The sequence below is a fragment of the Thermothielavioides terrestris genome, chromosome 4 (genome assembly GCF_000226115.1).
Source record: "Thermothielavioides terrestris NRRL 8126 chromosome 4, complete sequence".
In the NCBI taxonomy this organism is placed as follows: Eukaryota; Fungi; Ascomycota; class Sordariomycetes; order Sordariales; family Chaetomiaceae; genus Thermothielavioides; species Thermothielavioides terrestris.
The window spans coordinates 2,575,821-2,588,261 of NC_016460.1; the positions used below are offsets into that span (position 1 = coordinate 2,575,821).

At 56.9% G+C, this 12,441-nt stretch overlaps 3 protein-coding genes across 3 annotated transcripts; 2 read left to right on the forward strand and 1 right to left on the reverse strand.

The window, feature by feature from the left end:
* Positions 1 to 4,705: 4,705 nt before the first annotated feature.
* On the forward strand, positions 4,706 to 7,775 carry THITE_2068603 (STE like transcription factor). The gene is made up of 4 exons (XM_003655542.1): positions 4,706 to 4,820; positions 4,890 to 6,480; positions 6,571 to 6,654; positions 6,888 to 7,775. Exons 1-4 carry the CDS (start codon positions 4,718 to 4,720, stop codon positions 7,192 to 7,194), a joined length of 2,085 nt encoding a protein of 694 aa, XP_003655590.1. The 5' UTR covers positions 4,706 to 4,717; the 3' UTR covers positions 7,195 to 7,775.
* Positions 7,776 to 9,098: 1,323 nt separating this feature from the next.
* THITE_60058 (uncharacterized protein) lies at positions 9,099 to 10,383 on the reverse strand. The gene is made up of 3 exons (XM_003655543.1): positions 10,015 to 10,383; positions 9,850 to 9,947; positions 9,099 to 9,775 (listed from the first exon to the last, which is right to left on the reverse strand). The coding sequence occupies exons 1-3, from the start codon at positions 10,316 to 10,318 to the stop codon at positions 9,185 to 9,187; spliced, it is 993 nt and encodes a 330-aa protein (XP_003655591.1). The 5' UTR covers positions 10,319 to 10,383; the 3' UTR covers positions 9,099 to 9,184.
* Positions 10,384 to 10,485: 102 nt separating this feature from the next.
* On the forward strand, positions 10,486 to 11,942 carry THITE_2119446 (uncharacterized protein). The gene is made up of 3 exons (XM_003655544.1): positions 10,486 to 11,002; positions 11,103 to 11,295; positions 11,360 to 11,942. The coding sequence occupies exons 1-3, from the start codon at positions 10,703 to 10,705 to the stop codon at positions 11,659 to 11,661; spliced, it is 795 nt and encodes a 264-aa protein (XP_003655592.1). The 5' UTR covers positions 10,486 to 10,702; the 3' UTR covers positions 11,662 to 11,942.
* The last annotated feature ends 499 nt before the right edge of the window (positions 11,943 to 12,441 follow it).

Genomic DNA, 12,441 nt, shown 5'->3' on the forward strand with positions numbered 1-12,441 from the left:
AAAATTCAAAAATAAAGAGCTATTATATCTAAAAGTATATTCTTAAAGTTTTATTGTTTTTAGAAAAGTGGTTGTTGAGATATTTGAAGTTTTATGTCTTGCTAACAGATTTGGCGTGAGTTTCAGTGCGTTGGAGATTGTCCCAAAAAAACATGGTGTCCCACGATTTTGTGACCCTCTCTCCTGGAAGGAGAGAGGGCTGCGAAAATCCCCACTTTTCCTTCAGCCCTCGGGTACATACCTTATGTGCGTAGTAGTGGTCGACGCTAACCGAGGCGGGTATCGTTACTGCGTGGAGGTCAAGACTTTTCCGGGAAGGGGCTTGAGGTTCACCCAGGGGCAATTAACACGGCAGACCTCTCTCTAGCTGAGTGGGCAGCTTGATGGTCCCTGCAACAGTCCGAGACTGGGCAGATGCCATCTGCGCAGAAGCTGCAGTCCACAAAGGTAGCGTTGGGTACCATTTGGCAGCCTTGTTGGCCGGGGTGGGGAAATGCCACGATACGCTGAAACAGCGTCCAAGCCAGATACAGTGCACGGCGCCCAAACAGGCTTGCACAGAAATCAAGCTTGTCTCCGGCAACACACTGCATGTACACCAATGTCATCTATCACACTGGAAGTGCCACGGCCAATTCCCATGCTACTGCCTTTTCCTCTGCCTGTTCTTATACTTGACGGGGTGGTGACCAATTGCAGATACCTACTACACGTCCGCACACAAAACCAAAAGCAGTCCTAGGCAACAGCACCTTGGAGCGCTCAAAATGTATCGAGACTTGTGTATCCGTACTGGGCCGGTGGGCTCATCCATGGAGATGGATACCACAGCTCAGTACCTTCATCAGGTCCTGCGTAGCAACGGAGCTACCGTGGTACGGCCGCAGCGATGGGGCACGAACATGCTTGGGCATTTAACTACACAGTACCTGGTATGCACCAGGGCAGCGACCATGCCCAGTAACTTAGCTAAGCGTGCACTAGTGTACACGTGTAGTCAGCAGCCAACGGCCATCCCGCAGGCCCTGCATCGCGGTTCACGATCTGTGCTGTCCGACGCGGGGGTGGGAGCTCTTCATGACTTCCATCTCTAGCCAGCCTGTGTTTCAGATGATGCCGGGGTTCTCCAGACGACCAAGCGACCCGCCGGTTAAAGACGGCTTGCGTAAGGGGTGCTTCGCAACTTGCATGCCGTCCATGCACGATCAACACATGTAAAAAGAGGAGGCTGATGTTGTTGCGGTTCAATTTGGGATGAAGGTGCGAGGTGCGTGGTGTGTGCTGCATAGGTGGTCAGGCATTTGGCATCTCGGGTTCGCATCCTCCAGGTTCTTGTGCCTGACGTGCTGTGGTAATTGAGCATGGAGCTGCCTAAGCAACGCTTCGTGAGCCAGTGGATGGTCATGGAGGGAACGGGGACCTGAGGAGTCAGCTGACAGTATTCCGCATGCGAGCTCTGTCTTCTTGCGCCGTTGGGAAGGATCGGAGGATGGGGCGATTGCAAGCAGCCTTGGGCAGAACAAGAGTCTTCCGCCATCCTTCTGCGGGGCTGCCCGAGATCTGGGGAGGCATGGCGATCCGAGATCGTCTTTCGTCAGCCACCTTATCTACACACTGTGCAGCAAGATCGCATCAATTCTGCACACGAGTGTATGTACCGAAGGCATCCCATATTGCCAGAGAGACACCGTCGTTTTCCACACTTTGATGCAGACCGTAGACGGGCCATTCACGCTTTGCGAAACCCATAGCGAGGTACTGCTACGCTGCTGCGTACACTACAATTCGACATGCGTTCACAGTTTAGCAGAAGCAGTGCAACTTTCAGGTCGAAGCATTCGGTGAGTTGTTGCCTGGCCAGTGCGTTCGGTCATCGCTTGTGAGTGGATATCGCGCCGTCTTCCAAGTCGAGACAGGCTTGGCGCCAGGCGTGAGGGCCCCTGTCCCGCCTGTCAACCCTGAGCTATTTCTGAAGCGTGTTTCAGAATTGACCAGGGCCGACGGCAAAAGCTGTGGCTGGACGCCGTAGTGTACCTGCGTACATACACTAGTGGAAGACCACCACCACATTCTGCAAGCTAGGTGCAGAGGGATCAAGAGGAGGCGGGGCATGCAGAGACGGCGGCACAGATTCGGAAGCCCAGCGAGAGGAGCGATTGTTCACTTGGAATAGCTCAGGGGTACACTGGCTCGCTGTCCCCAGGCTCCCACAGTCGGGCGGCGGCGTCATGCTGATCACGATTGGTTACCAAAGGTATGTACTAGGTAAGGAACCTCTGTCAATACTCTGCACTCTGCTGTATTCGCCGAATTGCACCGGAAAAAAACAAAAAACACAAAAAGAGAGGAAAATACTAAGAAAAGCTATAATATACCAGAAAAGTCAAATACCTTACCTACTAGGAGAAGGTGCATACCTTACCTCCCGTTCGTCTTCCTAGCACTTACTGTCTAGGGAGTGGAGTCGTGTCCGCGGGTAATGCTTTGATGGAAGATGCACAGTGAAGCGGGTTACGGTGCCTCCACAGTAGAAACCTGGAAACTCTTAGTTAATCGCCGCCTTTGCCGCGTTCTTCCACCTGGTCCGCCTCTCGTATTAACGAACTAGTGTAACGTGAGTTAACTGGCGAGATATTTTTGTGTACGGCGATTTCGCGGCGCGCCGTACTAACGCGATGCGGTACTCCGTATACACTGGAGGAACCTATCGCGGAACCGTAAACCCCAGGCCTGCCGCGAAGGCCGCATCGGCTGTGGCTTTCCAGGCGCTTCCGCATTTTGGAATCCTGATGGCCAATGCTTCTCTCATGGACAGATCCCACTGGCGCCGGCTTGGCGAGCGACGGAAACTCACAACAGAGCGGCATTGGGCAAAAGGCTAGAGAGCTGAGCGCCATAACGGAAGCAATGGCCAATGGCAAACAGACAAAGGACGACGGCATTCGCATGCTGACTGGATGGAGGTTGATGAGTTGTGCAGCCGAGAAACAAAAGGACTGGAGCATTTGAATGCATTGTCGAGTGATTCAGCGCGTTGTCACGGGGCGTCCCACGCGGTCAGAAGCACATACTGCGTAGACAATTCACCCTGCTATCGATCTTGTGTAGTGTACACCGGATTGTTGAAGGTGTCAACGCCAGTCAGTTCATGCCCACTGCGCCTCCGCATTTTGTACACTAGAATGCGCCACCAAACATTATGGTCCGTCCAACTCCAGCGGCACGAGCCCTGATCTTGCCATCGGCGGACGGGGACGGGCCCTCCACCGCAGGAGAGAGAAGCAAAGGTTCCCCGACTCAGCAAGTGATTAACAACGGGTACTGTGGTAGGCGACCCCCGCCGGGGTCCAGCCTGCCCCAGTTTTCCAGCAGGGACAGCCGATGGACGAGGGGAGGCTCCCTGGTCGTTGCCGTCAAGCCCGAGTTGTTGAGCAGCTCGCTCTTGCTACTACTATGTAGCGCCTTTTGATAGCCAATCTGAGATAGCGTGTCGAGATGGTTGGTCCGAAGTCACATCTGGCTAGTTTAATGCCCTGAAGCACAAGAAGCGACGCAAGGCGCGGAATGCGTGCTGTGCTGCAAGCTGAGGCGCACGGCTGGAAGGGTTCTTGGTGGGCTCGTCCTCTGGACGGGCAGGAAAAAATTGGCTTGGAGTGTTGCCAGCCGGGGCCGGGGATTTTGCCATTTGAGCTCCACTTGTGTTTTTTTGGCCGCCCCATTTGGCAGACCGTGCGCTGTCCCCCCCTCCAACCCCGGTTCCCAAGCAAGCGAGCGACCAGCCAGAGTCATTAAACCCCCCAGCGCCGCCCTCTCGCACTCTCTCGCGATCCCTTCCCCCAAGAACTCCCCTTCGCTCCCCCTCTCTTATTCCCCCATTTTCTTTTTTTGGGTCGTGTCGCAGGAGACCGCTCTTCTCTCTCCTGCAGCATCGTGCAACGAACTCTTTTGACTAACCTTGCACTCCTGGCCTCCGCCACCGCGCGTTGCTCTGATTTTCTTCTCTTGCGTCCGATTCAGACCCCGGAGGGCAATCGTCGTTTTGCGCCGTTCACAAGGCCAGCGCTCGCAGCACCCATCCGACACTTGCCGTCGCAGTCGCCCCTACGACCCTGTCGACCCTGCCGACCCGCTCGCTGTGCGTGTTTGATAGACATCGATAGCCTGGGGATCATTTTGATTGGTTTCGTTTCGTTGAAACAAGCGTTAATTCCCTTTCACCCATTGTTTCTCGGCCGCTTTGCCCGCCAACGTCGACCGGCCTCCCCCATCGACAACGCAGTGCTTCGCGCAGTGCTTCGCAACGCCGGTAGAGCTCGCACTGGGGCCGACGGATCTACCGACAACTAGCCGACAGCGGCTTCGTTCGCTTGGGTCATTTTCTGGCGCAAAATTTTCCTATGTTACGGGCTGGACTCGGAAACCCTCGACCTCTGCTTTAGGACGCATATATCGGTTCAAGTTCGCGGGCAGCGCCCTCAGAACACGAGCCGATCTGGGTTTTTCATCTCACACTTTCTCCCCTTTGAAGACTTGTCGCCGTCTTCCGCCTTGCTGGGTCACAAGGTCGCATCAACTGTGTTGAATATCCGAGCGGGCCCACGGCCTCCTTCCCATCTCTGTTATTGAGTTGGACTCCACGCGACGACCGCACCACTCGCGTCTCCGCGGCTCAACCGCTGCCCACGGCTTCTAGACCATGTACCCGCAGGGTGCAGCCATGGCCGCGCAACAACAGAAACCAGAGACGTTCATGTTGAGCACCGAGGCTCAGCAGTCACTTCCTCACGATGCTCAGGTAGCTCTGCAGCAGGTTGACAATCGTGAGTATTCAACTCTGGAGGAGGGACGGAGGGCTGCTGAGAACCGTCGCTAATCTGGGGCGCCTGCAGTCAAGTATTTCCTCATCTCGGCGCCAGTTGACTGGGCGCCTGATCAGTACATTCGACGCTTTCTTCTTCCCACCGGCGAGTACGTTTCTTGCGTGCTATGGAACAACCTGTACCACATTTCCGGCACCGACATCGTAAGATGTCTCTCGTTCCGGTTTCAAGCCTTCGGCCGCCCCGTCAAGAACTCGAAAAAGTTTGAGGAAGGCATCTTCTCGGATTTACGGAATCTCAAGTCGGGGACCGATGCGTCGCTCGAGGAGCCCAAGAGTCCATTTCTCGACTTTCTCTACAAGAACAACTGCATTCGGACGCAGAAGAAGCAGAAAGTCTTCTACTGGTACAGCGTACCACACGACAGGCTCTTCCTTGACGCACTCGAGAGAGATCTGAAGCGGGAAAAGATGGGCCAGGAACCGACAACAGTCGCCGTCAGCGAGCCGGCCCTGTCGTTCCAGTACGATTCGTCGCAGTCGCTGTACGAGCAGCTCACGAAGGCCCAGCAGGCCAACGCATCGGCTTTCAACGCCCAGCAGGTTTCTTTCTCCCAGCCCCAGGCCCCATCTCCGGTGATGCCGGCGATGGACTCGATGCCTCCACCGCAGATGATGATCCCCCAGACGATGCCCCCTTTAGCGGACGGGATGGACGCCATGGCCCACTACAACGGGACGATGGCGGTGGCCCCGGCCATCCCCGCTTCTCAAGCAGTGGTCAAGCGGGAGCCTGACTACGCGCGCGTGCAGTACAACCAGAATGGTGTTCCGATCGCTCCGACGCACCAGCGTCACACGTCCATGCCGGCTTTCGCCCTGGAGTACTCACCCGCACCCTCGTTCGTCTCGTCCCATTACGAGGAGTACAGCCAAAGGGGCATCTCGTTCGAGCCCTTGACACCTCCCCAACAAACCCTCGCGATGACGGGCGAGCCCGCTTACATCGCTAACGAGGAGACGGGCTTGTACAGCGCCATCCCAGACCTCAACCCCGTCGGCGCTCTCAATGGCATGATGCAACTCCCGCCGTCGAATCTGGCTGGGCCTTCGTTCCCCCGGGCGTACGGCTCTAACAATGTCTACTCTGTGATCGAAGGGTCGCCAACATACAAGCAGAGGAGACGGCGGTCCTCCATCCCTCCATCGCTGTCGGCCACGACAGCAGCGATTGCCGCAGCTACTTCAGCGACGCACCGGCCCTCAGACCTTCGCAGGTCAGTTTCCGCGTCGGTAGGCCCGGTTGCCGAGGGCGAGGAGTCGGCCGAGCCGTCGCCGCCAGGCCTCACATACAGCAACACGGGCACGTCGATGGGCAGCCAGCAGCACAAGGAGGTCTTGGATATGTCCCGCCACGGCACGCCGCTGTCAACTGTGGAAGGCAGTCCTGCGCTCAACCCCATGGCGCTGCAGCAACACGAGTACTCTCCGCTCCCTGGCGACGAGTTGGCCGAGCAACGGTCGATGATGCACGGGCCCCACGTCGTGCGCAAAGCTCGTTCTGCCTCCGTCATGGAGCTCGGTCCATATCCTCAAAAGTCCCACTCCTGCCCCATCCCATCGTGCGGCCGCATGTTCAAGCGGCTCGAGCACCTGAAGCGGTAAGGCCAGAGATCCATTTCATTTGTGGAAACCAGCTTTCATTTGTCAACGTGCGAACCTCCGGCCGTGGATCTAACCAACCCTTCCAGACATGTGAGAACACACACCCAGGAGAGACCCTACACCTGCCCTTATTGTAATAAGGGGTTCTCCAGATCAGACAACCTCGCACAGTATGCCCCCCTCGTTTCCTTGGTGTATCATTTCCTTTGTCAGTGGACAAGTGGGAAGTTTGAGCAGCGTGTTGCGCAAGTGGCACACTCGGAGCGAAACAATCCTCCAGGCCTGCAGAGATCGCCAAGGGTTACAAGCACAGCAGTACCGACCAACACTTGAAAGCATTCAGAAGCTGGTGGAGGCTAGTCCTTGGTTTGGAACTGCGACTGACGAGTTGTCTCCCGTGCAGGCATAAGCGCACCCACGACCGCAATGACGGGGCCGAGGGTAACTTCAACTCGGGCGAGGAGGAGGAGCAGTACTCGGGTGAGGACAACTCCCTTGGAGACGCCTCTCCGACATCCGAAAACGGTTATGTTGCCGGGTCGCTTGATGCGGCCGTCAACGGCAATAGCAACGCTTCTGCTGCCAACGGCATGTCGTCCACCGTCCCGACGAGTCTCGCCCACACGCAGACGTTCAACAGCCTCCAGACGCTGAGCATGCCGATGACGATTAGCCAACCTCACGCCATCAACACTGGCGGTGTGGCGTAAAATTCCAGTCACAGCCGAAAGGAGACGCGTCCATCTGCTCAGACCGCCCCAGGGCTCGAGTGGCTTTTAATCATCGTTTTGCCCCGCCATCCTGGACTGGGCCTTTCTTTCTGTTCTGTTTTCCTCTTTTTTTGAAAGTTGTGACGTCCGAAAAACAGCACGCTTGGAGCGGCAGCCGTGGCATTTGTGGTGTTTTCACTATTAGCAGCTGGGTGTTTTTCTTCATGGCGTGGAGAAACAGCCGCTTGCTGGTCAGCATTTTCGCAGTGTGGAAAAGAGGATGGCGAATAGAGGCGGGGCGCCGTGGGAGGCTCCTTGCACAATGGGGAAGGGAAGGACTGTCTCACTTCTAGAGTTTCCGTCGTGCTTGTCATGGAGGAAGCGTGGATCGTGGTAGATCAACAGGATGGGCTCTATGAGCAGTTGCTGTATATATAGGCCTTCTTTTTTCGATTTTTCTTTTTCTATGTCCTTTTGGGGATGTTTTCTGATAGGTGCACGATAGCTCCGTCGGCGTGCCGCCGGGCCGGAGACGTAAGATACCAAGGTGGTCGGGCGAATTGACGCTTTTGAGCCAATGTACACTGTATGTAAGGTGTTGAGTTGCTGCTCGAGTCTGGCGGTGATTCCAGGAGCTTATCCAGCCTCATGAAGAGGCATACACCAGCCTGGTTTTTTCTTTACCCTCTCCCCCCCCAGGCTACCAGTCCTCGCACTTCTACAACAGCGGCAGCCAATACGGATTACTCCTGACATGGCGAGCTTGCTTAATCGGTCTGTTGCTCTGCCAACGTTCAAGAGAGGCCTTTTCTTTTTGCTCGTGACGATGATTTACCTCCGCAATAAGTGCCCTAGTCACTGGGTTGCCAGCAGATGCGGGGATGCTTGTTGGTTCCTTGCTGTGCATAATGCATGACCACACGAGCGGTCAGGAGGGCACCTTCGTCCGCGTACGTGCGTACGTACAACATGCTGTCTCTCTCTCTCCCCCCGATCTCTCTCTCTCTGTATGTGTGGTTACGGAGGTATGTGCTATGTACAGTAGGACACACGATGACGGGCCGGCTCAGCAAGCGGATCGGCGGTCTGTTTGCTAGGTCGCTCTGAACCACATCAGATCTATCAGATCTGGTGTTGTTGTCCTACGTGATATCTGGCTCGCCCTTGGTGGTGGCACGGAGCACACTAATCTGATCCACTTCCCCCATTCTATGATCGGAATACCTATCTAGCTGCAAAGCCTACCCACAACGGTAGACGTCCAAGGTAGCGCAGACGGTGCTCAAGCAACGAGCTCCACCCTCCCCCCAGCCTTGTGTTTCCCCCAATAAGTCCAACCAACGCTTTGCGAACCTAGGGACATGGAATGGGATGGTGGCAGATCAACCATGTTGGCCGTTTTAGTGATACGACAGGCTGTGCCCGCGCGGTCTGGATCTGGCAAATTGAGTGTACGGCACGGCCAGAGGCTTGGTTGCTGCACACCCCGGTGAGGGGCCTGTCTGCATGAGCCGCGTTCTTGCGTTTGGTTTCTGTTCGGCTGTCTGGTTTCTGTTAGGCTTGTTTGCTGGGCCACGTGGATTATGCACGCCATCGGGCTCATCTCGGCCGTCGTGGCTGTCTTGCGGAACTGGAAGGGGTACATCAAGGTGGGCTTGGCTGGTTGAGGTAACGTGGCCGGTGATGTTCGGTAGGGAATGCGGGGGGAGAAGGTTGTTTCAAGATCTCGCCAGGAAAAGCTTGTTTGCCAACCTGGTGGCAGGCCAGGTGCCCGACCCTGCGGGCTCCGGGATGCAGGCACAGCAGCCGTATCCCAGGCGGACGCGTGGGCATCTCAACGGTGCTCTCACCGGAGGGCTTGTCCATCCCTCGACTTCTCCAAACGGCGGGGACACAAGCGCCTTGAAGACACAGAAGCGCTCAAGGGACCATTGTGAACCAGTGGAAGCCAGCACATAGGGCGGGCTGCGCCAGCACCACGAAAGGGCAATCATCTCCTTCTCTTGTGCTTCCCTTTCCCTACCGGCCCTCTTACCGAGGCAGCAATGGCCTGCGCCTCTCTCGCACTGACTTTCAGCTCAGCGCCCCTCATCCTGCCGACAGCCGGTAGATCAACTGGGCGGTCTCCCCGCCGCTTCTTCTTCGTCTTGGCCGGCTTCTTCGCCTCTTTCTCGAGGACAATTCCGTTCTCCCGCGCCTCCCGCCTCCGCTTCTCCTCTCTTGCGGCAGCGGCACGTACAATGCCCTTGCGCATGGACATGGGCATCTTGGCCTGGGTCAGGATGCTTTCCTTAGCCCCCAGGGCCTGGATGCGCATGTCGCTGGTCTTGCGCGCGATGCGACCAGCCGCAAAGGCGCGCGTGTTGGCGGCAGTGCCAGCGGCGTGCTCGGACTGCCAGTGGGACGGGTTGGCGCCGGCGGCGGAGAGGATGTGGGACTCGGCGATGAGGCGCTGCAGGGCGAGATCGTTGGCCAGGAAGGCGGCGCTGTCTTCGGGCTGGTCCTGGTCGGACGGCGCCTTTTTGGCACTAGGTGTCTGCTGTGCCGCCGCTAGTTGGCTGCGGTCGGGTGGCCGGGAAGACTGGGCCAGCAGGCTGTCAGCAATCTCGGGCTAGATAAAAATGGCTGCGGCACATAGAGGAGGGCGGGGCTCACGAGGTAAGCTTTGAGCTCTCGCTTGCTCATTTTCGCCGTCGCCGACTCCGTGGTGGATGGTGCTGATGTGTGATCCACAACCTCGACCACGGGCGTGTCTGGGTAGGTCCGTGTCAGCACGGGGCTGTAATCAAGCAGTTGGCGGTGGCCCAGCAGTAGACATACCCTCCCCCTCCCCTTCCTCGCCTTCGTCTATACTCTCGCCGGTCGAAACGCCGCTCCACCCCGAATCGGACAGATCCTCGTCCGCATTGCTGTCGTCGCCATCACTCAGGTTGCCGTCGCTGCCGTCGCTATCGCTTTCGGAGTCGGTGTTGGTTCGCTTCTTGGGCGGCGCGGCGCGGGCGGCAACGCCAAGTGGCTTGAAATGGGCCTCAAAGTGCCGCTTGAGGATCTCATGCGCATCAGCCAGAGCCTCCGGCTTGTCCTCCACGGACCGCGCTTTGCGCTTTCCTAATAGGCTCGGCATTGCCAGGAGTATCGTTGCCAGGCTGTGAGGCTCAAGCCGGGACAGACGAAAGCTCCGACTTGCTGAGAGCCGCGGTAATGTGTGGTAAAAATTTCGAGCCATGCACCTCGATGGCTTGCCTTGGTTAGCGTTATCTTATCGTGCTGTGTGCAAGCTTCAATCAGCCCCTCCTACCAAGTACACCGGGCATGGCAGCGAGCTCCATGTTACCCCGCCAAGAAGCAGAGCGGCCTTGGGCATCCCACATACCAAGGTAAATTACCTTGCATGGTAAACAATCTGCTCCGGCCCGCTATACGCATGGCAGCCCCTGAGCACAGCCGAGGAGGAGGACCACCGTAACGTACCAAGGATTCGGGCAGCCCTTGGCGGGGCAGTCTCAACATGACGCGCTTCCGGCCCTGCATCGACCTGCACGCAGGCCAGGTCAAGCAGATCGTCGGCGGGACGCTCGACAGCAAGACCACGTCGCTGCAGACCAACTTTGTGTCGCCGCACCCGCCCGCTCACTTCGCCCGCCTCTATCGCGACAACGCCCTCACGGGGGCCCACGTCATCATGCTCGGCCCGGGCAACCAAGAGGCGGCGAGGGAAGCCCTGGCAGCCTGGCCGGGGGCACTGCAGGTTGGAGGGGGCATCAACGACGCCAACGCCAGGGAGTGGATCGATGCCGGCGCTGAGAAGGTTTGTTTTTGACTCGCTTCCTAGAACGTTCGACAACAAAAGCAGTCTGATCTTCATCTTCCACTAATCACGAAATCCCCATCTCCCTCGGCAAAAAAAGGTTATCATCACCTCCTTCCTCTTCCCCAACGGGGCCTTCTCCCAATCCCGGCTTGACTCAGTCTTGGCCGCACTCGGCGGCGACAAGAGCAAGCTGGTGATAGACCTCAGCTGCCGGCGGCATGGAGGCGCCGACCGGTGGTTCGTCGCCATGGACAAGTGGCAGACCATCACGGACATGGAGGTGTGCCAAGGTAAAGCAATGCAATCAACACGTCCGGCCCCCTTAAATTCATCAATCTGACCTCCCCCTCACAGAGTCCATCCAACGGCTAGAGCCCTACTGCTCCGAGTTCCTGATCCACGCCGCCGACAACGAGGGTCTGCAGCGGGGCATCGACGAGCAGCTCGTCGAGAGGCTGGCGCAGTGGTGCAGCATCCCAGTGACGTACGCCGGCGGGGGGCGCAACCTGGCCGACCTGGAAAGGGTGAAGGAGTTGAGCGGCGGCAAGGTGGACCTGACCATCGGCAGCGCGCTGGATTGTTTCGGCGGAAGCGGCGTGACACTGGCCGAGTGCGTCGAGTGGAACAGGCAACAAGGGGACCAACTGACTAGGTAGCTAACCCATCAACTTGCCTGTATGAATGCATTGAAAGATATTGGATTGGGTACTCGCTTGTTTCCTTCATCCCCACTGAGTGTGTCTTGTCTGCTTTGTCCAGCGAACCCAAATCGAGGTCAATCATGGGCGACACACATCAGGCATGTCTCATTAACATCTCTCCCACCACACCGTCACATCCAGCGAGATTCCATAAGCCAAGCAAGGCACACAGACAATACCGCGGTCGAAGGCATTCCCTACAAATCTAGCACAGAATCCCAATGACTAACAAACACAAAGAAGCGCACCCATAGTCGCGAACCAACTCAGCCGGAAGCCCGCAGAGCCCCAGCTCATCAACCCCCCACCTCCCTCTCTCTCCCTTCAATAATTAATCAAGCCCGCTCGATCGAGTCTCCCGTTGCTCTTCCTCTTCTTCCACATTCCATTTTTCCATGGGAGCAGAGAGAGTTCTTAGAGCCAACAGCATGGACGAAGCGAAGTTGAACAAAGCAAAACAAAAGACTAGCACCCAACATCTGGACCAGGGCAGAGAGACAAAACAGAGTACGCTTGCTAGACAGACAGATAGGTAGATGTATATCCGGACAGGAGTGAGTCAGGAACAAGCCCCCGACCCCAAGTCCCGTCCGGCAGAAAAACAAAAAAGAAAAGAACAAAAAAAAAGTGAATGGGAATGAGAACGATGAGAAAAGCCGAGCAGAGAAAAGGAAGAAAAAAGGTTACCCGTGCTCCACGCCACGCCGGTGAGCTTCCACCTTGTGTGTCGTTCGG